The sequence below is a fragment of the Colius striatus genome, chromosome 1 (genome assembly GCF_028858725.1).
Source record: "Colius striatus isolate bColStr4 chromosome 1, bColStr4.1.hap1, whole genome shotgun sequence".
In the NCBI taxonomy this organism is placed as follows: Eukaryota; Metazoa; Chordata; class Aves; order Coliiformes; family Coliidae; genus Colius; species Colius striatus.
In genome coordinates, this window is record NC_084759.1 from 79,477,627 (window position 1) to 79,503,138 (window position 25,512).

The 25,512-nt window shown below is 35.4% G+C and overlaps 1 protein-coding gene across 3 annotated transcripts in view; it reads right to left on the reverse strand.

Moving 5' to 3' along the window:
• The window catches only part of ADGRG2 (adhesion G protein-coupled receptor G2), a 55,198-nt gene that overhangs the window by 5,055 nt on the left and 24,631 nt on the right, over positions 1 to 25,512 (reverse strand). For 2 of the 3 annotated variants that reach the window (XM_061999357.1, XM_061999338.1), the window contains 23 exons: positions 25,162 to 25,203; positions 23,814 to 23,840; positions 22,016 to 22,048; positions 21,123 to 21,161; positions 19,340 to 19,384; positions 18,068 to 18,126; positions 16,397 to 16,470; positions 15,291 to 15,330; positions 15,127 to 15,161; positions 12,743 to 12,825; positions 12,013 to 12,073; positions 10,764 to 11,497; positions 9,787 to 9,985; positions 9,295 to 9,451; positions 7,701 to 7,850; positions 7,345 to 7,467; positions 5,803 to 5,848; positions 5,590 to 5,693; positions 4,906 to 5,030; positions 3,801 to 4,069; positions 2,887 to 2,986; positions 2,367 to 2,641; positions 433 to 534 (listed from right to left, as the gene is read on the reverse strand). In XM_061999357.1, coding sequence (XP_061855341.1) covers positions 433 to 534; positions 2,367 to 2,641; positions 2,887 to 2,986; positions 3,801 to 4,069; positions 4,906 to 5,030; positions 5,590 to 5,693; positions 5,803 to 5,848; positions 7,345 to 7,467; positions 7,701 to 7,850; positions 9,295 to 9,451; positions 9,787 to 9,985; positions 10,764 to 11,497; positions 12,013 to 12,073; positions 12,743 to 12,825; positions 15,127 to 15,161; positions 15,291 to 15,330; positions 16,397 to 16,470; positions 18,068 to 18,126; positions 19,340 to 19,384; positions 21,123 to 21,161; positions 22,016 to 22,048; positions 23,814 to 23,840; positions 25,162 to 25,203 — 2,922 coding nt within the window. The remainder of the gene's footprint in view (positions 1 to 432; positions 535 to 2,366; positions 2,642 to 2,886; positions 2,987 to 3,800; positions 4,070 to 4,905; positions 5,031 to 5,589; positions 5,694 to 5,802; positions 5,849 to 7,344; positions 7,468 to 7,700; positions 7,851 to 9,294; positions 9,452 to 9,786; positions 9,986 to 10,763; positions 11,498 to 12,012; positions 12,074 to 12,742; positions 12,826 to 15,126; positions 15,162 to 15,290; positions 15,331 to 16,396; positions 16,471 to 18,067; positions 18,127 to 19,339; positions 19,385 to 21,122; positions 21,162 to 22,015; positions 22,049 to 23,813; positions 23,841 to 25,161; positions 25,204 to 25,512) is intronic. The other variant, XM_061999347.1, reaches the window with a different exon arrangement.

Genomic DNA, 25,512 nt, shown 5'->3' on the forward strand with positions numbered 1-25,512 from the left:
TAGCTTTAGAAGAAGTCAACTACTGAATAACAAAACAATGAAATCAATTACAGGGTTTTTTTTGGTTTAAACTATGTTTCACCTTGTTTTTGTAGAAGTCACTAGTAAAAACTACAGCTGACTCAGAAGCTGGAACACGTATTACAGTTTGTAATTGATCTTTTGCAAAGACATGCCTTTGTATTGCAGTGGAAGAGATCAACTGGAGTTGACATCTTAATGCAAGAGCACATAAGCATGTAAGAACTGCATCAACTACCACCTTTAAAGATTGTAATTTTAGAGGTTTATTTACACCTTCAGTAATAAATTAGAACTGCAACAGCAGCAACACGATTTGCAGATTATAATTTTCAAGTACTACAAAATATTAGGCTCTTAATACATTAAGAATTTAACACAAGTTAAACAAATAAATAAATTCATATTTACCAGAGTTTTCAGCCAGCCTGAATTTCCCACAACAGAGATATCTTCTCCATTGTTTACGGACATTCTCCTTTGTTACGCAATAGAAGATAAAAATGAAGAACCCTGCAAAGGAATAATGTTAGATAAAGTTGGAAAATTGACTTTTACTACTTTTTAATGATCAGTGTTTTGTTTTTCTTTCATTTTGTTTAAATTTCCAATAAAAAGTAATGACACTTTTCTTTGGTGAAAAAGTTTACAACTCTCAACACTGTACTTTTCCCTTACATAGACTAGAGGGATTACACACACAAATACAAAAAACAACAAATACAATCAAATCCACAAAGTGCATAAAGTTTCCTTCTATCAATTAAGATGGGAAAAAGTCTGTGGATCCTGAAATTTACGTAATGTTTTTGGTAAAGGAATTCAAATCAATGTATCAAACAAAGGGTATGATACAACACTGTCAGGCAACGCAGTTGTCAGCACATTCTTTGACACTCTCCCACCTTCTATTAGCAGCCAATGTTAACCACCACTTGTAATAGAACCAGTAACATTACAAAATTTTGAGCATTCATACAAAGAAAGTAGCTCATATTTAGGTAATAGGTAACAGATAACAGGTAATAACAATAGGTACCAATTTACCACAAATTCAAAGCCAATTATTTTCTAGAAGGGATGGGGCTCATCCTCTTCTCTTGCCAGTGTCACATGACAGACTCATTGTCTGCAGTTCATTCAATTCTAACTGACACAATGTGAGACCTAACTTTCCCTCCTTAAAAGTTTGTTGTCATCATCACCCTCCTGTTAAAGAAAAGTAGTATTCAGTCTTGGTGCAATTTTCCAGCTGCAATGTGTCCCTGAGGACCCTGAATAAAAATACTCCCATCGTTCTTTGCTTAAATATCTTTCTTAACTTTGGCTTTTAGGATTATTTTTGGAATGTAGCTAATTGCTTGTCTACAGATGGTTCTACACCATTTTCAAAGACAGTTTTCAAATAATGGCATAAGCTTAATGAAATCTTATGCACCTAAAAAAATGCACCTTTATTGCTTCTAATATCAAAACCTACCCAGCACCTAACTTAAAACTGGCTAAAAGGGGAATTTAGTTTCACATAAAAGATTATTCTGACCACGTAGAATCTAATCTTGTGTTAGCTCAAGACAATCCCTCGAGTTACCATAGAGGAAGCTATTCAAAAATCAGCATAGCAAATAGGGAAGCATATATATACTGAGCTAGGATTTTCTAAGTATACCAATTGAGGTATACTTAGGTAAGCCTAGGAACTTATAGTACCTCCTGTTTATAGGAAAGCTTTTGCAGCCTCTAAAACTCTGCTTCTGGATATGTTCAGAAGAATCCTGGCCTTCGCAAGGGGCATGCTTTCGTATCTACTTCCTATATATTCTTAAGTACTGCAGGCTATGCCTAAGGCTTAGGCCACTAACTTTCAGATGTTGCAGTCTTGCCTGTCTCAATGGCCCTTTGTTGAATGTCACACCTCACTTCTAAGCCTTAGGGGTACGAGGAGAAATGATACCGTTTTCACTACATTAATTGCATTGTTATGTGAACATTTAAATATCTATGTATTTGCAGCTGATCTGTTGACCAGAGAAATACAGTTAATTCCAGTGGTATTTGGTTTAAATTTCCAGTGGTATCTGATTTTAAAAATGATATCTATAAATATACTGTAAAAATATCTTTATAAATATACTATACCTGTAAATAGTAGTTGGCTTTCCTGTACCATACTGTTACAACTGTGACTTAAGATTACAGTAAAGCAGTATCACCTCTAATGAAATTAACAAGTTAAAGCACATATCAAAGTTACATCTCTATTGCTGCATCAAGAAAATGCCATTTCCAAATGCTTTGTTCATTATATTGTATGCAATGGGCTGTCACGTGAAAGGTAAACTTACCTTGCAGAGTGTTGAAAATGGTAAAGAGATAAGTAAACACATCATTTACTGTGAAAAAAGCAAATCCCCAAGTAATTCCCAGTAAGAATGTGAGGCCAGCAACACTCCTAAGGTCTTGAATACTGGTTTTTCTTTGAGCGCCGAGTTGTTTTTTCTTTTTGATACGACACAGCTGGATCAGCACCACAATGAACATGCTGATATTTATCAGGAATATCAGGCAAAAGTATCCCACAGCAGTAATATAGAAGACAACTCTATTTTTAATCCAGCAGCTAGAACATAGGAACAATATGTCAATCATTAACAGAAGCAGAAATCAAGTAAAATAAAACATGAGATAAAGGTGTTTAGCTATCATATAGGCAATAACCATAAAACGCATGATATACTGTAGAGCTGTACCATTTCAAAGCTCTCCCATTGCTTCCTACCCTTTCCCACCTTTATTTTAAAGAAAAACAATTTCATAGAACGTCCCTCCTACCCACCCCCAAAGAAGCACCTCCCTATAACTCACAATTCATCCGGGCTGTTTATTGAAACCTTCCCAGTGGTTATAAGTCCATAATTATCTGGTGATACTGCCAACACGATGGACACAACTACTGCTGGTAACCCTAAAAGAATATGAGTAAATGTGTAAGTGAAAAAAATGACAAAGATAGTATTAGGAAGACTTGAAATTATATAATTTTCTGTGCAATCTACAACTTGTTTCTGAAATTTGTGTGTTGCATTCTGTTGACTAACTGTCTGAAAGCATCTACAAACTGGCGCATTCAAACTGCTCAAGGTCACAACCTGCAAAGAAATAAGAGTTCTGTTCCACAGCTACTTCCAAACCTTAAACCAAGCATCAAGTACAGGATACCTGACTTTTCTTCTTTCTTTTAAGAAAATGATTCTATTGATTTTAGTGCCTTCACTCGTGTTTACTCAACTACTACAGAAGATAATCAGTTCCAGAACCACTTTCTCCTTTATCCATTTAGATCTGTTTTGCTGCTTTTTGTTAGCAACAGTCCTATCCCATAACTACATAAATATATATAAGTATAAATATAAGTACATAAATATATGTACTCATTGGCATTTCTTTTCAAAACACAACAGATGCCATCTTGTAAATGGAAATGGAAGTATGCACATTCAAAATCGGTTCCATTGTGCTTGCACATGGAAAATCCATTATCAGTTTGCATTGCAGCTGTCTCAGTTCTGCAGTTAGGGGAGAGTTCTCTACTGCAGAAAGGTGGAATATATACGATCAGGTTTAGTGATAATGCATATCTGGTCACCGCAAGTCATAAGAATTAATAACTGTTTTATTTTCAACTCTGAACTGTGTCACATTCACTAAAATACTTGCTAAGAGGATTTATCTATTTAGCATCCAAAAGGAGAAAAAAAACAGAAACCAAAAATACATACCCCAACCAACAATGCAAAATTTAAGAATGTATTTCCGTACATAGGTATTAAAGACTTTCACAAGGGCCAGATACATGTGGAAAGCTTCTAGGCCCATCCAAGTGAAGGAAACCAAGAGGAAATAGTGAAGAAATACTGCAACTGCAATGCAGAGGCCTCGTTTATCATATAACGCAATCCATGAGTCAAGGAGGAAAACTAAGTTGAGCAGAAGTAACGCAGCACACAGCTGAATAAGGATTTTGGATGGGTAATCTCTCCGGATTTTCCTAAAGGAAAAAAGCAAATTAGTGAGATTATATCAATTGTTTATGGATCCTGGGCTTACTTCCTCTTTTGCAGTCCTTAGTGCACAAATACTAAGAAAAGTTATTTATGTATTTTTATTCACATATAATGCTTCATATATTGCATTTATACTCAGAGTAATTTATAAAAGATTTCCAAACATACAGTATCTATGAATGAAGTCTGTTATAATATGGTAAAAATACAAACAATAACTTTGATTCTTAAGAGTTTAGTACCATGATTATTCTTTTTACATTGTATGTTGGACTTCTCCTTGTTACAGTACTTTCAAAAACCAAGATGTAACAGCTCTTTATTGCTGAGATAGACTAGGCCTTTGACTGGGCATCTAAAGCCTTGGTAGAGACAAGTAAGTCCCTGATGACTGGATAATGAGAGAATAAACATGTGCTGAATAACTTTCAGGAGGATTTGCTTTGTGGAGGATTCAATAGTTAAGGCTTAAGTGCAAGAAAACATTCCAGCAAACAACACAGATGTGTTTAAAAATGCTGTCATTCAGCTCTATGTATGTTGCATCTTAAAACACATTCCTTCACACTTCTGATAATCCCTTAGGAAATATTTCAGAATGTTACTTTTTGAATTCTTATTACATAAAGCCTCAGGATTAATTCACTTGTTCACAAGATTAAGATTCCTGAAGACTGAATCAAAATCTTCCAGGTAAACTGGACATATTTGTGTATCATTAACAGAGAAAGAATCCATAGTACTGGAAACAACTTTGCAGTGAAGACTACAAAAAATCATAATCGAATAATAATGGCAGCTTAGTTGAAGAGGTACTTACTCAAAAGCTATGTAGGTCACAAGAGTAATGGAAAGGAAAATTGCAGAGAGGCCACAGCCTATATAGGATATAAAAGTCAGTACCAATTCTTGTGTGGGATTCAAAGGAGTATTTCCATACAAGTTCTAAAATGGAAACAGAAGTTCATTTCAGAGAACGTTTATTAAACAGAAGAAGAAAAAAAACCCAAAGTGCACCTTTCCCCCTGTAATTTAAAAAAAAAAAAAGGAAACAGTTCTTTTCAACATGGATCTTGTAAGAGGTTAACTGAAAACAGAACAGCCAGTCTGGTCCTGCAAAGGGCAGGGAGTTGGACTCATTGATCCTTACGGGTCCCTTCAAACTTGAGAGGCAATATGATTCTAATTGTAAAATCCCATTTATTTCAAAACCTGTTTTAAAATTGGTTACAATAGCAACAATTGCCTAAAGGTAAAAGCTGCAGTTTAATAAGCACTGAGGGAATTTTTTACTCTAATGGAACTGTCAGGACATCCAACGAGCAGCTTAAGCAGGTGAATTGTGTGGTTGTATGTACTGACACTGAAGTGAATAGAACCCAAGCAGTATTTCAAATAGATGGCATCTGCCTACTGAATTCTCCTTTTTTTTTTTTTTAAGATAACACATGCTTAAATGTGTTCTTGAATCAGGGTAAGTCTGTACAATTTTTAAAATAATTACCATCAAAACTGCAAAGCTTGTGAGGTGGTTGCATGAACAGACTGTTTCATTCACTCTACTTTCTTTAACTATGCAACCTTCATGTGACCAGCCTCCATTTCCACCTGTTAAAGGAAAGAGTTTTGTTATTCATACAAGTCTTTTTTTTTTTTTAATATTAACGTGAGTTAACATAGCTAAACCAGCATATCATGGGTGATATCAAGTACTTACCATTTTTACTAAAGTCCCAAAAAACACATCTAACTGTTGAATTGTCCTGTTTAGGAGGTAAAAAAATACAAAAGTTTTACTAGATAATGAGTTTATGATCAAGTAATTTATGAATTATCAACAAAATGCAGACAAGAAGAAATACTGTATGCAGGAAATATGTCTGTTTTACATGAACACAAAATTAATTTAGATGCATAGAATGTATTTCTATTGCAAGATGCATGTGAAAAATACGCTGAACAAATTTGAAGTCATCATATAGAAGCTTGCTCTCATGCTAACAGTCTGCTCCTGGTAGATCATGAATGCTCTTTCATTGTCTTCCCACGCTATATAAATTCTTAAGATTTCTCACCCTTCCAGGTACTGCAACTTTTTAATTTGCAAACTTTTGAGCACTTCATATTAACATTTTAAAGGTTTACATAGAGATTTCCCACACACATGAAAATCTTAAAAAATAGTAGCAGTAATACACTATACTGCTATCAATACTTACAATTCTACAGTTATATCTCAAAATTCAGTATTACATAAGTTCAAGCAAAGATTACACTAAGCCAGCTCTTGAAAAAAAGATACAGGTACATTATTGGAATCCTTACATTTTTCAGTTTATAATATTGTTGTATTTTAAGTTTTTTTAAAATATTGAATTGAAGATTTCTCAAACTTTCCTCACATGAGGAAAGGCTGCGGGAACTGGGGCTGTTTAGTCTGGAGGAGATTGATGGGAGATCTTATTAACATTTATAAATATCTAAAGGGTGTCAGGAGGCTGGGACATCCCTTTTTTCTATAGTAGCTAGCAACAGGACAAGGGGTAATGGGATGAAGTTGGAACACAAAAAAGTTCCACTTAAATATAAGAAAAAACTATTTCACTGTGAGGGTGAGGGAGCCCTGGCACAGGCTGCCCAGAGGGGTTGTGGAGTCTCCTTCCTTGGAGGTCTTCAAGACCCACCTGGACATGTTCCTATGCGGCCTGATCTAGGTGAACCTGCTTCTGCAGGGGGGTTGGACTAGATGATCTCTAAAGGTCCCTTCCAACCCCTACCATTCTATGATTCTGTGATTTTAATCCGTGATGCTAATTTTGGAAGGAGATGCTGTATGCCCTAATAGTTCCAAATGACACAATCCGATGTTCCAGTTTAAGGAACAACATTCTCCTTAAGAAAAAAGACTCGTATTGCTTTCTGGTCATGCAGCACCTACAAATGTCCTGATTTCAGAACCTCTGTAGCTATCTCCACTGTTAGATTTTCATCTCAGAGTTTTTATTCTTTGAAGAATAAAACAGAAGGGTACGTAGGAAAGATAAAAACTGGAGGGAAAATGACAAAACAAATAATTTGAGAACAAAAGTTTACACCAGTGATAAATAAGATTAGTGACTTTCAGAGTCCAGATGGAGATGAAATGTCCACTTGAATAAAGCAGAATCAATCAATCTATATCCTTAGTATAGTACTTCTACAAGAACTCTAATGAAGGCAATAAAATTGTACTTTAAGTCTGCCAAAATGTAAATCATACCTGATTAGGTTTGATATTTTGTAAAGTGACAGTAACATTTTCCTTTAAGTTCCCAATTGTGAGGTTAGCAACACTTGATGATATGACATTGCTGATTAAAGATGCATTCTTCAAGGATAGATCCTGGCATGAGAAAAAAAGAATAAGATTTTTAAAAATCTTAAAAGAAGCTATAGTAGAGTAGAGCATCCACAAGCTCAGTTATTATGCAGAGTGAGCACTGGACAAAAACAATCCGTTTTTAAATCAGGAAGTTCTGAAATATGCTTTGTGGGAGAAAATAAATGTCCATTCATGTTTTATTTTGCACAAGGCTTGAGTTTAAGACCCTTAAGAAGAAAGCATGAAAAAGATACCTGGAACACAGTTGTCTTTTTAAAGAAGTTGAATATAATTCTAGAAGCCAAGTCCAACTCTTCAGGGGGTAAATTTGTCAGCAGTGATGAGGGAAGTGTAATTGATCCAAGATTATTTAAATCATTAATTGCATCGATGCCTAGAGAGATCTGAAAAATAAAGGCAAGGATTATGCTTCATTTCACTCCCTACAGAAAAAGGCAATTATGACTTATTTTTGGTTTGGAACTTTGAAATGCAGATTTCTCTAATCTCTGTCAGGAACTTACTACTGCTCTCTCACTCCTCTTCTACTGCAATGAATAAATAACATCTGCAGTCCTAAAAAGGATGCAGGTCTGCCTATCATTGAAAATATTTGCTTACAGGGACAGAACACATCATTGTGGTGGATAATACTAATTTGAAACAGCTGCAGAGTAACAACCTAGGTGGGTCTAGGTAACTGTGTAGAGAGTTTAACATTTCACAGCATGGAAGCCTGCAAAGACCAAAAAACATTATACCTCATATGTAGTATGTCAGGACTCAGAAAAACTGTAGTCATTATTTGTCAATATGTTTTTAAGTACAGTAGGTGAAGCACAATCTAAGAACATAAACTCTAACTTTTTTATCACCTGCCAAAAATGATAAAAATAGATAAGCTACAATTCAGATTTCTCAAGAGCTTAGTGATCTAACATTATAAAAAACCCTTGAAGTTTCACCCAGTTTTCTGTGCTATTTGAACTAGATGATGCTTGTCGAAAATTCTCTGTATTTCGTTGCCAGCACCATGACATTTCCAGAAAATCATTATTTAGCAAATATCTGGTTTTCAGCGCTACCACCTCCTAGTCACATTCATGAACCACATATTGCTAAAGAAAATAGAAAAGAACTCAAATGTTAAAATTTCATCTAATTTTCAGTATCACAGAACACTTGCAGTACTACTTATGGCTCATGCTACATTAAGCTATTTCCTTCTCTGACAGGATAGAATGTGTCAAAATTAATCCAGAACTTTCCATCTCTCTTTGCTTAAGCCTGCAAGGCTGCTACTGTCCTCAACCAGAAGTGAGGTTTTGAGTGAGACAAAGTGGATCTAAAATTTCTAAGCACTTCTTCTTGGTGAGATCAATTAGTCACGAGTGACAAATGTAGGACTGTCACTATTCAAGTAACATAAGTCTTTCCTGGAACCCTCTGCAATTAATCTCCGTTAAGCTATCTGGCAACACTCCTTGACAAATTTCAGCACAGTCAGAGTGAGTGATTAAATGATTCACGATTCAGGGGGTTTGAGGCAAAGTTATTCTGCCAAGCATACTGCCCATTCCAGTGTTCTGGCTACACCCTTTCTAACACCTTATTAGTCAGATGCTGGTTTCTCCTAAGTCTGCTGTTTATTTACACAATACAAAATAAAAGGAAAACTATGGAGGGCTTCAAAAACAAACTCGCTTTTTCTCTGAAACTAACATGAACACAAGATTCTGAAACTATGACATAAACACTGAAGAAACTCACATTAAATAGAAAAAAAAAAAAACTTCAAAATAAATGTGTGATAATTTCTAAATATTTAGGGTTATTGGTGTAGTGTACCTGTAGATCAGTTGAGTCCTGGACAGTAAAAGACATTTGATGTGAGCGGATGCTATTGGTTTTGATAACTGCCAGTGCCAAGGAAGGGGAGCCAAAATCAGCAAATGTTGTTGAAAAGTTCAGTTTTAAGCCAATATAATCTACTAGTTTTATAATTCTGTTAAGAAAAAAAGATGCTTAGTATTAACAAAAACACACACACAAAATTCTCAGGCAAGTTGTGGTTATGGAGCAGTAATCTAAGCATATTGTAAATACAGCTGACTGTTCACTTATGGTGGTGTCAACACAAAAAAAATACAGTTTTCCATGACATTATATTATAGTAGAGCTGATAACACCAGAATGATACTCCTTCCATTTGGTTTAAGTACATTAAAGAACAAGAAATATTCTTTTTGGTCATGACTATGAAAAAAATGAAACTTGATGAAGCTAATTTATCAAGACAAGTCAATACAACACATTTAAACTGTTGCCAGAATGACCTACCTGTTAGAAATTCGTGGTGGTAATGGTTGAGAAGCAGTCAGGACTTGACTAACTTCACTAACCATCCTTTCTACATCTTTTGGCTCTACTTTTCCATCTGCTAAATCATTTTCTATTTGGGACACGATTTGCTCGGCTGTAGCGACACTAATAGTGGTATATACAGAAGTTGTGTATGTGGTAGCTGACAATGTCTTTCCTGTGAAAAAAGAAAAGTTGTGCATTTATTTAAACATTGTGCTCAACAAACAAAGTAAGCTTTGAGAAGCAGAGAGATTAAACAGTTATCTTGACCAAGAAACCTTATCACAACTTATAAGGTCTCTGAACAGGTTTTGTGAGCCAGAATCCCTTTTTCTTCCTATCAGCTACTTTGCAGATCATGATACTTTATATCTTATGACAAATATAAAGCAAGGTTTCAAATGTCCCGCATTAACTCCACTTTTTATTGACTACAAATTTCTTATCATCAGACCACTAGTGATCTTAAATAATATATTATTTTGGTCTTTTAGCCACTGGATGCCTGAAAGTAAAATAAAATCAAGCTCAGATCACCAATTTAAAAGGAAGGTTGTAAAGATGTGTACAATCTTAATCAGAAAATACATAACCACTAAGAATATTCCTAATCAGTAACAATATTTTAACATTGATTTGCAATATTTTAAATACTTGTCTAAAATAATAGCTACCTGGCTCTGTGACTTAATTATTTCTGTCAAAGGTACCTGCTGGTAACACACAACAGTACCTATCTACCACAGTTACCAACCAGTTTGGAGGCTGAAGTATCATTCATCATGGACATATTTTTAAGTAAGTAGAGACCTCACAAGAGTTGTCTCAGGTTTTTCTCAATAATCATAAAGTCACAGCTCAGATATATAATCTTTACTAATAAAGTTTGAAAGCAAATTCAGTAGTGGACATTCAATTTTTTTTAAAAAAATCATTTTACTTGTCATATTTACCTGTACTCCCATTAGGCAGGCTACCATGGCCATCGGCAGTAGAATGAGGATGAGAAGCTGAGACAGAATGGTTGACAGGACTAACAGTAGGGGTCAAAGTTATTGTGAAAGGAGTAAGGGGAAGAATAGGTGCTGGTGTAACACTTTTGTTACCAGAAATAGGTTGGGTGGAATCTGCAGCAGAATGAATTTGTGTAACAGATTTGGTGGTAGTCTTAAAGTGGGGCATGGCTACTGAAGGTTTGTGGGTAAGCTCAGAAGAAGCTGCAGAATGTTTAGTGAAACCTACAGAAGGAGAAATTATTGTAATAGGCTTGTGAAGATATGTAGCATCAGATTTAATTGAGAAAGCAGCATTAGTAACAATTTTTGTTGCAGGTGTGGCAATAGTGACAGATTTATTAGAAGCTATGGAAGGAAAAGTAGGTATGGTAGGTTGCGCCAGAGACTCAGAAGAAGAAAGTGTAGTGGTAACACTGGTGGAAGGCACAGAAGTTTCAGTAGCTGATGTGGTAAAAGTTTCAGTGAGAGGATCTGTAGTGGGAGATGTAGAGAGAGTTCCAGAAAAAGAATGTTTTGTGAATGGTGGGATCAGTGGTCTAATTGTGGGGCTTTGTTTGGTAGAATGCACAGTGGGGGAAATAAAAACTTTAGGTTTGCCTGAAGTCTTCTTAGGGAGAGGAGGAGGATGGCGGAAAGGAATCCATACAGAATGAGAAGGCACTTGTATAGTACTGTAAAAAAACCAAAAGGCACAGAAATGCACGGTAAATTTAACATTATTTATATTTTTAAGAAAATTACTTATAACAGAGGAATATATATGAATGACCTGGACATACTATTAATAATATATATTCTAAATTCAATCAGATTGGATGTTTCATCCCGTAGTAACAAATATTAATTCCGTAACATTTTGAGCATTCTTACATTCTACTTGCTGTAGTTTTTTTCTGGCAAGTACATAAATGTTGCTATTGCCTTTGCTGCCTGTTCTGGAGGTGACTCGATGCTCAACACAAAAGTATTTGCATCAAGAGGAAAAAAAAGAGAAAAACAAAAAAGGAGAAGAGAAGGGTGGGAAGGGGAAGAGGGAGGAATAGGGAGGGAGCTATACAGGAAAATGCCTGTAAGTTTGTTCTTGTAAAGTCCTTCCTGGCTGTTACACTGCAACGTGGAAGTTGACTCTATTAATGCATTAAGAAATTTAGGAAATAAGCAAGTCAAATTCTGTATTTATACTTACAACATCTGTAGCTCTTCAGCAGTCAAGGAACAATACTTTGGTGATGAACAGCAGCACCGTTCTGAAAGGACAAAGAAACATTAACCTAGTTTATCCTGAAGCATAAAGATTGGTAATACTGTTAAGTAGGATATTCAAAGAAGTAAATAAGCATATGGTTTATGTTTTTTAAACAACAATGTATATTGCATAGATTTTGAGTTTTCTTGTGAAATGTCATTTGCAAAATAGATCTTGACCAGCCACAATACTGCAGTATCCCTAGATTTTTGCTCAATGTCTGACAAGTACAGATTTCTCTTTTTGTTGTTGTAAACAAGTTGAAATGCAAAGCTGCATCTTTTGAAACAGATATAAATGGTATGAGTCAGCACTCCATACTATCACAATGTCACTAACAAAGCTTGGCTACTTAATAGGCTTTTAAATTCAGATCACCATTCCAATAACACATTTACGTTCACAAGTTATTTTACACCTACTCCTTTCAAAGTCTGCTTTATTAAGCTGATCAGCAATTTTATACTCTTTTTTTTTTTTTAGTATATTTCTACCTTGCCCGTCCCCATCAAAAAATCAGAAGGCTATATTTTTGTTATATTTATATTGTTCAATAAAAACTTATTTTAATCTAAAAGTAAGTAACCATCTTTTAGCTACTTGGAGGTCACATAAGAAATTTAATCTGAAAGGCTAATTGCAATAAGACTATGTTTAAAGCATAACTTACCAACTTGGCTTGTTTCTTCTTTGTCTGTTAAACTACTTATATTTTCTCTCTCAGACAGCTTCACTATGAAATTGCAGTATATACTATAATGAGAAAAAAAAGCTTTAGATTTGAGAAACAGATCTGTCACATCTTTATGAAGCATGAGACTAACATCAAATGCTAAGTGAAAGCCCACTGGCACAAATGCTAAGTGTGAATGCATATTTTTCCTAGTCTCTTTCAGATTCAGGGATATTTTTCACGCACATGGAATACCATGACAGGCTAAACAGAACATTAACTGATATTTGTGACAGTTGTTTTCTCTTTTCTCTACAACCGCTGTTAATGCTGAAATGGGGTCCTCTCTATTTAACATTAGCCATTAAAGAGTTGATAGTTTTTTAAAGATAACAGAGTAATGTTCACTGTTACTGTAGAGACAGAAACGAGCAAGCGTCCTAGGTGGCTATGTCAGTGTATATGAAGTCTCTACCACCTGAGGAAAGACAGTATTCTCTCTCTTGACTTTGAGAGAGGACTTAAATGACGCACTTAAGCGTGTAACTACACATTTACAATTATGGTTCAATGAACAGACACCTTGCCTAAACTACCAAACCTACAGTAAGAATTCTTCAGGTTCACCAAATTCAAACACACAGGTGAATGAAAAGACAACAAATGACCTAGGAGTGTTGATTGACAGTTGTCTGACACATGAGCCAGCAGTGTGCCCAGGTGGCCAAGAAGGCCAATGGCATCCTGGCCTATATTAGGAACGGTGTTGTCAGCAGGAGTAAGGAGGTGATAATTTCCCTGTACTTGGCTTTGATGAGGCAGCACCTCAAATACTGTGTCCAGTTTTGGGCTCCACTCTACAAGGACATGGAGGTGCTGGAGAAGATCCAGAGGTGGGCTGCCAAGCTAGTAAAGGATTTGGAGCATGCCTCCTATGAGGAATGGCTGAGGGATCTGGGGCTGTTGAGCCTGAAGAAAAGGCAGCTCAGTGGAGACCTTACTGCTCTCTACAGCTACCTGAAAGGAAGTTGCAGTGAGGTGAGGGGTCAGTCTGTTCGCCCTAGTAACAAGCAACAGAACAAGAGGAAACATCCTCAAGTTGCGTCAGGGGAGGTTCAGGCTGGATCTGAGGAGGACTTTCTTTACTGAAAGGGTTGTCAGGCATTGGAATGGGCTGCCCAGGGAGCTGCTGGAGTCACTGCGCCTGAAGTTGTTTAAGAGACATTGGATGTTGCACTTAGGGAAATGGTCTAGTGGTTGATAGGGCTAGGACTATGATCTTAAAGGTCTCTTCCAGCTGAAACAATTCTATGATTCTATAAAAGGTGAAATGAAGCTTATTTCCAGCTAACAAGAAAGAAAAAGAGTACTCTACCTATTGCCAGTTATGACATGAAGGTGTGATCTGACTTTGTCTATTACTATTCGAGTGTTTTAGACATTTCTTTCATCCTAACTCAGAATGATAAACCTCAAATACAAGTACTTGAGGAGATGAAGTCATAGCATCATAAAATCATAGAATGGTAGGGGTTGGAAGGGACCTTTAGAGATCATCTAGTCCAACCCCCCTGCAGAAGCAGGGTCACCTAGATCAGATCGCACACAAACACATCCAGGTGGGTCTTGAAGACCTCCAAAGAAGGACACTCCACGCCCTGGGCAGCCTGTGCCAGTGCTCCATCTACATTTTGGTTTAGAATACACTGTTTCCAAGCTGATCAGTTTAGAGCACCAGAAATTTAGTAGTGAGTAGCAATTAAACTGACACACATTATCTGCTACTCAGGGTTTTCAGGACCACCTATATGGAGCAGCCTTGCCAGTCGGATACTCCATGGCTTCCAAACTCTGAACTACTTTCCATCTCAGGCTTCTTCTTCCCTGAGGACGGCTGGTTTCCCAAGACAAGGAACAACAACTTTGGCTGTATAAAGCAAATCCCTCATTAAGATTGAATTGTATTCACAAGGTCTGGAAGTTTGGTGATCCCAAGTCCTATAGCCTTAGTGGTTAAGTTGCTGGCTCAATTAATACAAAGATGCAGAGGAAATATGGCAGGCAAGCCTGTGCTTCAGTAGAAGATTAATAAAAAGCAATATAATTTGGTTAAAAAAAAAGTGAAAAAACGTTATAAATCACTAATGCTAGAATAATGGAATGAGAATTTGTTTGTTAGCCTACATATATCTCTCCAGTCTGTTTCTCAAACTTCCTTTCCTATGATTTTTTTTCCCTTCTGATACATAGCATTCATACTTGATATATAGAATCATAGAATTGTAGGGTTGGAAGGGACCTTTATAGACCATCCAGTCCAATATCATAAGAGACTATATGAGATTTTAAATATATGAGCATTTAAAAAATTAACAACAAACCTCTGGTTTTCTGAACTGCATTTCATAACAGAGGACTGTAATGACAAGAGAAAACAGAAAAAAAAAAAGTCTTGTCAGGAGAAAACGGGACTGATACATAATGATATTATCATAAATAAATTGGAAAAAGTTTTCCAAATAGAGAGAACAATTAGTTATCTTACCTCACTTAATTCTTGCAAGGTTTTGTTGAACTCTGAAATTCTTTAAAATAAAATGTTACCGTTATGGAGGATTTGTAGTTATGTTTCTAAAGACAATTACAACAATATAAGGAAAAGAACAAACAATTACTGAGTAAAAAACCCACACAATATTCTTCTGGTTGATCAGTGACTTTTTAAAATCATGCCAGTCTTTCTATTGTAAAAACGCTTTCCAAAGGACTAAACATTTTTAAAGTTGCCTTTTATTAATGTCTCCACAGACTAAGGTTAAACCTCTGCCATCACGTATTTTAGTACCAATTCACTTCTTTAAATTTTTTTTAAAAGAGCAAAAGATCAGTGTTAATGTTGCCTTTTAGCAAGCAAACATTTAGAACAGAACTCTAAATTTATACTCAAAGCCACAGAAATAGAATGAGTGAGAAATATGGATTCCTTCTGCAAACAAGGTGTGTTGGCCAATTACACCTTCTTCATTTGTTTTGGGACTAGCAGTAAATATTCACTCATTCAAAATTCTTCTCATAAAGACTGTGAAAGAACAGACTACATTGAAAGAAAAAGATAGATATGACTCCAAGAATACATATCATATAAAATATACAGCTATGAAAGTTTTTTTAGTAATTTGCTACAAGACAGATCAAATCCTTGAAATTATAAAAAAGTAATAATGAAAGGCAGCAGTCAGACTGCCATTCTCAACAAACCACAGATCATGTCCTTGGGTAGTATTATTATTACTACTGCAGCTACTACTACTATTACTGTTCTTACTGATGATGATGTTGCTAACATCATCAGCATATAAACAACAAGGTCTCTGGGCCTTTTGGAGCCCCAAGGAAACTGAAGGACCTAAAAAGAAATCAGCAAGTCTGCCATTTCTTAAAACAAACTCTTGTGGTACATAAAACCCACTTAACACTACTCTAACCAATATGAACTTTATGTTAAAGATTATAAATAAAAAATTTCAAGAGTTACAAGTTATTAAGGTGCAGGAGTAACACAAAGTGAAGAATCTGCTAACCACATGGAAGGTCTCTTTTAATCTTTTTCAAACTCAACAAAGATTTCAATCCTTATTCACAATTACTTGCCTCAGTTCTTGTGGGGTAGGTGGTGGAATTGCAGTTACTTTTGTAACTTGATTGTTCACAGTTACGTTATTTATCTGTTAGAAACAAAGATTGCACAACTAAGTAAACCCAGTATTTTTAGCCTTAAACAAATTCATTTCGCTTATTTTAACAGTCTGAAATTCCAAAGGTAAAAGAGGCACATTGTCTCATGAATGTGAGAAAATATTTACTTCAACAAATATTTACCATGATTTTGCCACAACTTATGGAAGGAACTGTCTCATCTTGTATAGACTGGATAACAGAATTTGATTTGTAAAAGATATGGGCAAGAAGACAGTGACTTCTACTATATCTCATGTTAGAAAAAAAAGGAATTTGAGTTGATTTGCAACAAAGACAGCTTAGGCCAGACATTTGAACAGACTTTGTAACTCTAAGTGGAGCAATGGGACAAGTTCCATATTAGATATAACTAACAGACGACAGACTCCTGGGAGTAAGAAATCAAGAACTGAGGTGAAAGACATGGTAGGAATGATCTAAATAAATATGGTCTAGTGTTAGGGCCACGGGATACACTAAGGTTTAACTAAAGGCCTTTTATAGATCTGCATTCTTATGTTCTTCCAGTTGCCAACATTGACAGTAGTTTTATTCATTTCATGCAAGCAGCAAGCACAATCATGAAAATACTAACATATATGATATTGAAATTATCTAAGAAATATTCTGCTAAAAAGTTAGTTTCAAGAGGCTGCTAAAAAGTTAAGTTTCAAGAGACAGGAAACATATTTCTCTAAAAGCTGCAGGGATAACACTAACAGATTAGGATGGTTTCAGTAGGCGTTCTCATCACTGAAACGCACCACAATGCAGAGGTGGCTTTTGCCAGGATCCACCCCCTGCACAAACTCAATGCTCCATTTGCACCTGTGCAGTAGCTAGCTCTCTGCAGTGATTCTGATGACTGCTCTTATGGTTGCAGACACTGGCATGTGAAATCTCAGACTGAGTGCAGTATAGGAGAAAAATACAAGTTAATATCCATTCTCTTTCTCTCCCTTCAGTTTTCCATCTATAACAACTAAACATTGTCATCCTCATAGTACTATCTTGATACTGAATAATCTATATGGTCCATGCTTTGCATCTCATTCTCTGAACCCTCTGTTGTGTTGTAGAAGTGGACACACCTGTGTCACATAGGCCTGCTGCAAAATTAATAACTGAATAACCACATGCCAATACTAATTATTCCCAGAATGCAATTCAATTTATGTCCACAATGTTGCCATCTAATGATGCTCGCATTCTAAAGGAAAGTGCCTAAATTAATCTCCAACGGAAGATCCTGTATGCCTAAATGTAGATTCTTAATTAGGCAATTCCTCTTGTCAGCCTTCTCAGGGCTTCTGCTTCCTTTCAGTGGCTATATAGAGAATACAGATTCTTACTGTAGAAAGTTTACTTAGCTGGAATTCTAAAATGTAGCTGCAGAGAAGCTTTATCTGAGAAAGAGTAGATCCATCCACTACTAATATTAACTTGTATAGTAACTTTTATTTGAAATAACATAAAATAAAAAAAAAAAAAACCCACAGTAAGAGTTATGTTAGGGTATCAGCATTCCAAGTATAGATAAAGAAGCTGACTTCAACCTTCCTTACAAAAAAGTTATATTTCTACCTTTAGTGATGTGTTATTTTCTTCATTTGCCCGAAGTTCTACCTTGCCCACGTAGAACACTAAAACCAACAGGCAGAAAGTTAAGAAAATCAATGCTAAACCACATAATGTAAAATTATTTGAGAATTAAAAAAATCCCTCTCTCATATTACAAAAGAACGAGAATAGAATACTTACACTAGCTTTTCTCATAATTCACTATTTTTGCAATTGTTCTTCTATATCTTCACTTACTACTTCCACAAATGAACTAGTCCAATAGTTTTGTTATTTTGTGTGTACTTATTTTTGTTAGCTGTCTCTAAACTCCTTCTAGTCTTTAGAAGGCTTCTCATGAAACAGAAAAATTGCACTGCATATTACTATTAATACAATTCCAACCCCCACAACGAGAGTAAAATGCATGGGTAAAGGTAATACTCTGAAATGAAGAACTTTCATAACTCAGAGAATCATTCAACAGCCCTTGAGAGCTAGTAGGCCCATTTTGGAGAAAAAAGGGAATTTGTTCGACACTTCTCTTCCTGCAGCCATACATTCAGTGCAGGCTGTAGAGAAAGATCCCTACAGGAATGCATAAATGACATCACCCAAATCCAGCAGTTTACTGTGTCAACCACTAGGGAAACTTTATGGAGAGAAATGGGGGCAAGAGGGAGTGCAGATACTTGTTATGCAACTTTCTAATCTCCCCCAAACCCCTCTGTCACTCAACGGAAGTGACTTTACTTCAGTATTTCTCACAGAAGACATTTATCACAGTGTTTTGGAAGGCAGCAACATGTATCAACAAAAATCCTCTTTAGCTACATTTTTGTTAACACACAAAAAGGGAACACCACTGCCTTTTTCCTTTGTTTGTCTGTTCTGTTAAATCACATTTCTAGAATTCAAGTAGGCTTTTATTCTCCTAAACACTATTTCAGCTTCTATTCCTGATGCAGTTAGACTCAATATGGCAGACGTTAGCATCTACCATAGCATATTAATTTCATGTTTTCTTATGTTTGTAATTCTTCCCTGCAACTGTGCATCCTTTGATTAAAAAAAACAAAGATCAAAATTACAACAGGTTAAACTACACTTTTAAATAAAACCCCTCACATTTTATAACAATTTTTTAGAAGTGGTAAAAAAAATATCTCTAAATTTGCAAGAAAATTTATGACAGAGATAGCTTTTATATAGCAACTAAAAGTTGTCTCATTACTCAGAACAGAAAATAGTTGGACATGGTTTTTATAAGAGAAAAGGAAAAAGAAAACCACTAACCTGAAAAATTACACACAGGTGTTATGTTGCATAAAATCGTTTCTCCTGTTAATAGGGGTTTTTGAGGAAAAAGAAATCCAGTGAGTAAAAAAGCCACTTAAACCCAGTACAGACAAGCATATATATTTACAATCATTTCACTGCTTTAACTGTCCAGGCTTCACTTCTCTAGGACATTTACCATTACACTTTACAAGACTTAGTATTCAGAGTTAAACATACTGCTTTTCAGTAACTAAATTTGAATATTTCTTCCACTGAAGACCTACACGCAAGTAGTCTGTATTTTTTCTTTTTCTTTTTTTTAATCCAAATAAACCAGAAATCAGCATATTATAAATAAGCTCTTCAAATATCACAGTATTCAAGCACTAGATAGCATATAACTGGCTTCTGAGGATCCTACTATAGCTACTTACTATAGCTTGAAACTAAAACTGTCCTACCTGATGGACTTCAAACTATGATGACAGCAAACATGCACACTCTCATCTAGTAGAACATGTCTTTAAGTATTTAGAGCAAGCTTTTGGATGCTTCCTTATTTTTAATATTGCCTACAGTGAAAATAAACAACACTGATCCCAAATTAAGGGTACTGTAAACAGATGGCATTGTTGTAGAAAATCAAATTAAAGGACCAGAAAGATACTTGCATCTAGGACAAAACTCCAACACTTGTTCATAAAAACAATGTGTCCACATAACTCTTCTTATTTGAGCACACAGATAGGCCTCTATTAACAGCAGAAAAATAACTGCTATTTTTCTTCTGTTATCATTAGCTGGTAGCAAATGGAAATTTTTTTTTTTTTTTTTTATGTGGCACAAACATTTTCCTGTTACAGCTTGATGCTTTATCAGTTTTATCAACAACCATCAGAGGGTACTGTCAGCTGGTGGCCCTATTCAAATTCTTGGATTTTTGTTTTCAGACAGCAATTTAAATTCAAATGAGTTTGCTTTCCCTTTTGTGTTAGCAGCTGTCAGTGAAATAGTTATGAAAAAAGTTGTACCAACACTTAAAAAACCCAAATCCTTAAAGAAATAAAGTGTTGTTAAGTAACTGAATGTTAAAATCATTAACCACATAGAGAACATCAATTATAAAAACCCAACAAAAATCAAGAAGTGACAAAAAGTCAAAAGTAACATCAGCTTCTTTCTATAAAGAGCATCCACTTGCTTGCTACCTAGTCTTGCTTAGGATTTCTGCATACCACCAAAATGCACAAAATAGATAAGCAGTGTGGAAGACAAAAGACTGATCGAAAATCACTAGTGCTTCCAGCCCCTAAAGATCATCAGACAACAGAGCTGTAAACTTCCTGCAGGTCACATTCACAGGGTCAAATGATATTAGCCAGTATGGCTCCAAGCCAGTTCTTCTACCACTCGCACTAATTCAGCGCAATGATATTGGTCTATCAGTGTCCTACATCGACACATCATGACTGGATTCAGCCTACTTCAATCTAACAAAAACCATGAGGATTTATAATTTTTTGTAATCAAACATGGTCCCTGAGATTGTGCTTATTACATCTTTGTCGTAATCCGACTTACAAAATAATCAAACTCTTCTATATCCAGCCATCTAGGCAAGTACTGCAGAAGCAAAGCTTCTACCAGACTTGGAGATCAATGTCAAGTAATGCAGACTGATAATATGAGACACCGTAATAACAATAACAGAAAAATATTTGGGAGCAGACTTTTTGAACTCCCACACACTTACATTGAGGAGAATAAAAGAAGGTCAGTGGTGATATATGAATCTTACCTGGCGTTAAGGTGGAACGATAATCAGTGATGTTAGGAACTTTTAATATAAAAAAAAAGGTTTAAAGTTAATTTTTCACATTTTAACTTAAAAAGCTTATAAAATATGTCACAAACTTAAGTTTCCTCATTCCTACTTTACACTCTGTCTTCCCAGGAGAAGTGTAAACACATGACCATTTATAAGAGAATTAAGCTACTTTCAGCATGGGAAATAAAAAAGCAGCATTGGAAGTGAGATGCAGCCAGCCAGATGTGTATGTCTCCATACTTGCCAGCTACTCTATGTTCCCTGTTAATCAGTGAAGAAAGTTGTGTTTTGAAGGTGTGATTCCCATTGAACCTATTCTAGCTCATTTACAAACAAGTAGGAACCTGTACTGATATGGGATGAACCCACTCCTTGTTTTCACAAGCAAACATCAGGAAAAATGGGGTAGCCCATTCTTCTAATTGACTCTACTGATCTTACTTGGCAACTTGTTGCAAGAACATGTATCGTGTCTTTAAGGAATGAGGTGTACATTTTAGTTCTTTAAAATACTTTGAATAATATCTGAAAGTATAGAAAACATTCTATACTATAAATATATAGATATACCAAAACACTAAGTACTCTCTACAAAGAAATTTGCCCAGCTTGGGCTTTGGTAAGCAATGCAGTATTTTGAATATAAAAAGGAAGGTTAACAACTCAGTATCAGTCAAATGCAAATCAAAACCCTACCCACCCAGACTTAAAATAGAGATTGGAGACAAACACAAATTTTAAGATCATATAAGAACAGCAATTGGACTAAACAAATTCCAGTTATTATTTTTAAAAAGGGCTAACTTTCATGAAGGCAACAAACATCTCACTTCTGACCTTACTCTCTTTGTGCTAATTCTCACCTGCAGTTTGTGTAGTCTCCTCTGAAGTCATATCTAAAAAAGAAAAAAAGTGACAGGAAAATCAATCACAATAAACCAAGAATCTAAACAAATCTAACAAAAATCTAAATCTAACTAAGAGAAACAGTAATAAAATCTTGCCTGAAGGATTAATAGGATATGTGACAAAAGTAATAATAGAGGATTCTGGGCAGGAAAAAAAAAAGAGAGAGAAAATAAGTAAAAACTGCATTAATATAACATCTTATTTCTAAGAATTTTGGAGAAAAAAAGATCAAGCGTGCAAAACTTCAGACAGGAGCTATTATTTATCTGAACACAAACAACTGGCAATGGAGTTCTTGTGGATTAGTTTCTTTTTTTTTTTTAAGTTTCACTCTTTTAGAAGATGCAGATTAATTTTGCATATCCAACAGCAATAACTGCTTAGCCCCAGTGACCTTGCCTTCACTAACTCACAACACTCATGGGCAGAGATGACATACTGGGTTTGGCATTGTCTCCAAAAAAGCTATTCTTGACAGTAACAACATACAAATAAAATAAAATGAGGATACAATTTTTTTGGCTACATCAAAATTTTAGAAAAGACAAAATTACATGAAGACAATCAAAGCAAATTTAAAGATTGGTCAGGAAGGATGTGCTTAGTAAGATTATTTTAGGTGTCAGTTCAGGAATATAAAGGGGTTAGAAGACCAGCTTATATCAGTCTAATATGACAATATAGTGGCTTTTTAAAAATGGAGCAGAGCAGTTTCTTAATAGAACATCATGCTTTCATTACTAAAAGCACCACTGTCATTAGTAGAAGAAATGCCTTAAGTATAACAAAGGTTAGTGGCTCTGCATAAAGGTTGTTGCATATCAAGGGAAAAATAAAGCAATCTGCTTCATTGCATGGAAAGGGATCCTTTTTTCTGACACATTGATTTCAACTAGACTAGCCATTTTGAGCCTTTTCAAAGATGCCTTCTTAATTCTGTACTCAAGAGGTGAAGCCAAACATATTTGGTTCTTAAGTAACAATCCTGAAGACAACTGATTTTCTACAGCAACTAACATGAAGCCAAAATAGGATGAATCAGAATGAAAACTAAGTGCTGACTTCATGTGTATTTTTTGGCTTGGTATAAACTACAAGAAATATTGAACTGGCTTCAGTTGTTAAAGATTCCCAGAGAAAGATTGCTATCTGAAAAAGAACAAAAGCATGAGTGTTTGTGTCTCTATTATTTCTTTTCTCCAGAGCACAAAATGTCAGTATACATTAAGCAAGAGAGCAGCTGGCTTCCACGCAGCTATTTCTGTGTGTCTACATTCTTCATTTTTTAAAAACGCTTTCACAGATGATGTTCGTCATCTCTAGTCCCAGAAGTTATTAGAGTCTCGTGCGTGTCTGTGTGTGCACAGTACACCATGCTGCATGAAATGACATATGCACACCTGCTAGGGTGGAAGGAGATGTAAGAGACTTCTCTCACAACAGTGTTCTTCCTCTGCCACCTCTACGAACTGCTCACTGTTTAGGTTGCTGGGCAAAAGGCTCCTAATTAAGTTGTACCTACTTCATTGCCAAGCATCACTGCCACAAACCATGAGTGATGCTATAAAGTGAGCTGTTTCATTACAAAGTAGAATTAAAACAATTTTCTCTACAAAAAATTTACACAAAACATTGGAACTCAATGGAACACATTTACATTGCAATTTTTCTGCATTACCTCAGGTAAAAGCAGATTTAGCAAACAGGAAATTAGAAACATTGCAGTAGGCAATAAAGTCTCAATTTTCTTACCAGAACTCGTTGTTGCATCTGTTTCTTCTGAATTTACAGGTTTTGTTTCAGACATTAAAAAAAAAAAAAGGGGAGAGGGGAAAGAATCATAATGAAATTTCAGACACTTCCATGACATCCTCAGCAGCCTTTTCTTATATTATCAAAAGTTTACTGCATTCACCAGAAGAGGGCAACACCTGCTTATCAGAAGAACATTTACATGTTGTCAAAAAAGGCAGATGTCACACTCTCTGGTTTTAAAAAAATATTTTTTTAACGAATTCAAATATCATTCAACTTGTTTGACGATTTCTTTTCAACAAATATAGTTTGCCCTGTATAATGTTAAGAAAACAAAAGTAATTGTCCCCAAGATATGTACCACACTAGTCTGAGTGTCTTCCTAATTCTGGGAATGGGAATCAAGAGTATATAACAAGATGGCTGTAGTTGGATATAAAGAACTCTTAACAGACTTTGTATAAGAACATTAAGACTTGCCATTTAAAATGTATCCCATACATACCTGCTCTTTTTTCTATCTTGCAAAAAGCAGCATGACAACAAGCTAATTACTTTTAAGTTTTAATCTCTGATATTGGTAGGAACCAGCCAACTTTTTATACAGCAAACACTAGCCACTAAATCTATAATGTTGTTACAGTCAGTATTTTGAGCAAAAATAAATTATGAAGTTTGGAATCTTGTTCACATACGAAAGTCAAATTAGCCCTTTTATTCACTGAGTGGTTTTTTACTGTGTCATGGACAAGTCAAGTCACAGTTACCACAGAAAAATAATCTAAAGAACAGCTGTCAGCACATATGACATACTATTTTAAAAAAATATACTTAAGGTATTTCAGCATCTTCTCTCAAAACTCGAAAGTCATCCTATAATGTGACTTACAATACACTAATTATACTGCAAAGTTTTTCCAACTGTTGTAGAAGAATTGTCAGAGATACCAAAAGTCTCCGCAGAAACCCTGATATTTTGGTTAAACACAATAAACAAGGAATTTCTGAAATGCCAATCACTCACATGATTCCTTTCTCAGACTATCTTGCTTGCCTTACTGAAAACTAGTAATAGCTTCCTGCCAAAGATAAATGTAAGTATCATTTCTGCAATGAAAGGAGAATCAGAGTTATCACAGTGACCTTGTTTTCATTTTCTTGAAAGTTAATCATGCTATTTGAACCATGAAATAAGCTAATAAACCACAAGGATTGTACAAATAATTCATTTGTAAATTTTACCTACTCTTAACTATCTCCATGAATTAAAAAGCAACAGTGGGAACCATCGTTCTCTGCACTTTCTAAACAATGGGCAAAAAAATGACCCAGAACCCCCATATACCTGTTATCAGTTTTCTGTCAGGCAACGTAGAAGTTGTTTCAACTACAAAGAAAGAAGATATTTTAGGAGTAGAGCTCTTATATATATTTGTACACACGCATATTTACACACATGTTAAAACACAACCATTTCAGATGTAGTACTCATCTTAATTCCAGCTGGTTTCCAAAACTACTTTGCATCCATTTAGAAGTATGTGTTGAGTCTTTTTGAAAGCTGGAAGTTGAGCACTTTTGCATTCAATTTTTTACTCAGTTAATCACTTTTATACTTACGGAAGACATAGGCTAGGCTGTGAGCTTTCCCACTAGCCTTCCACTGCCAAACGTCTTTAAGAACCCCTTCGGCACA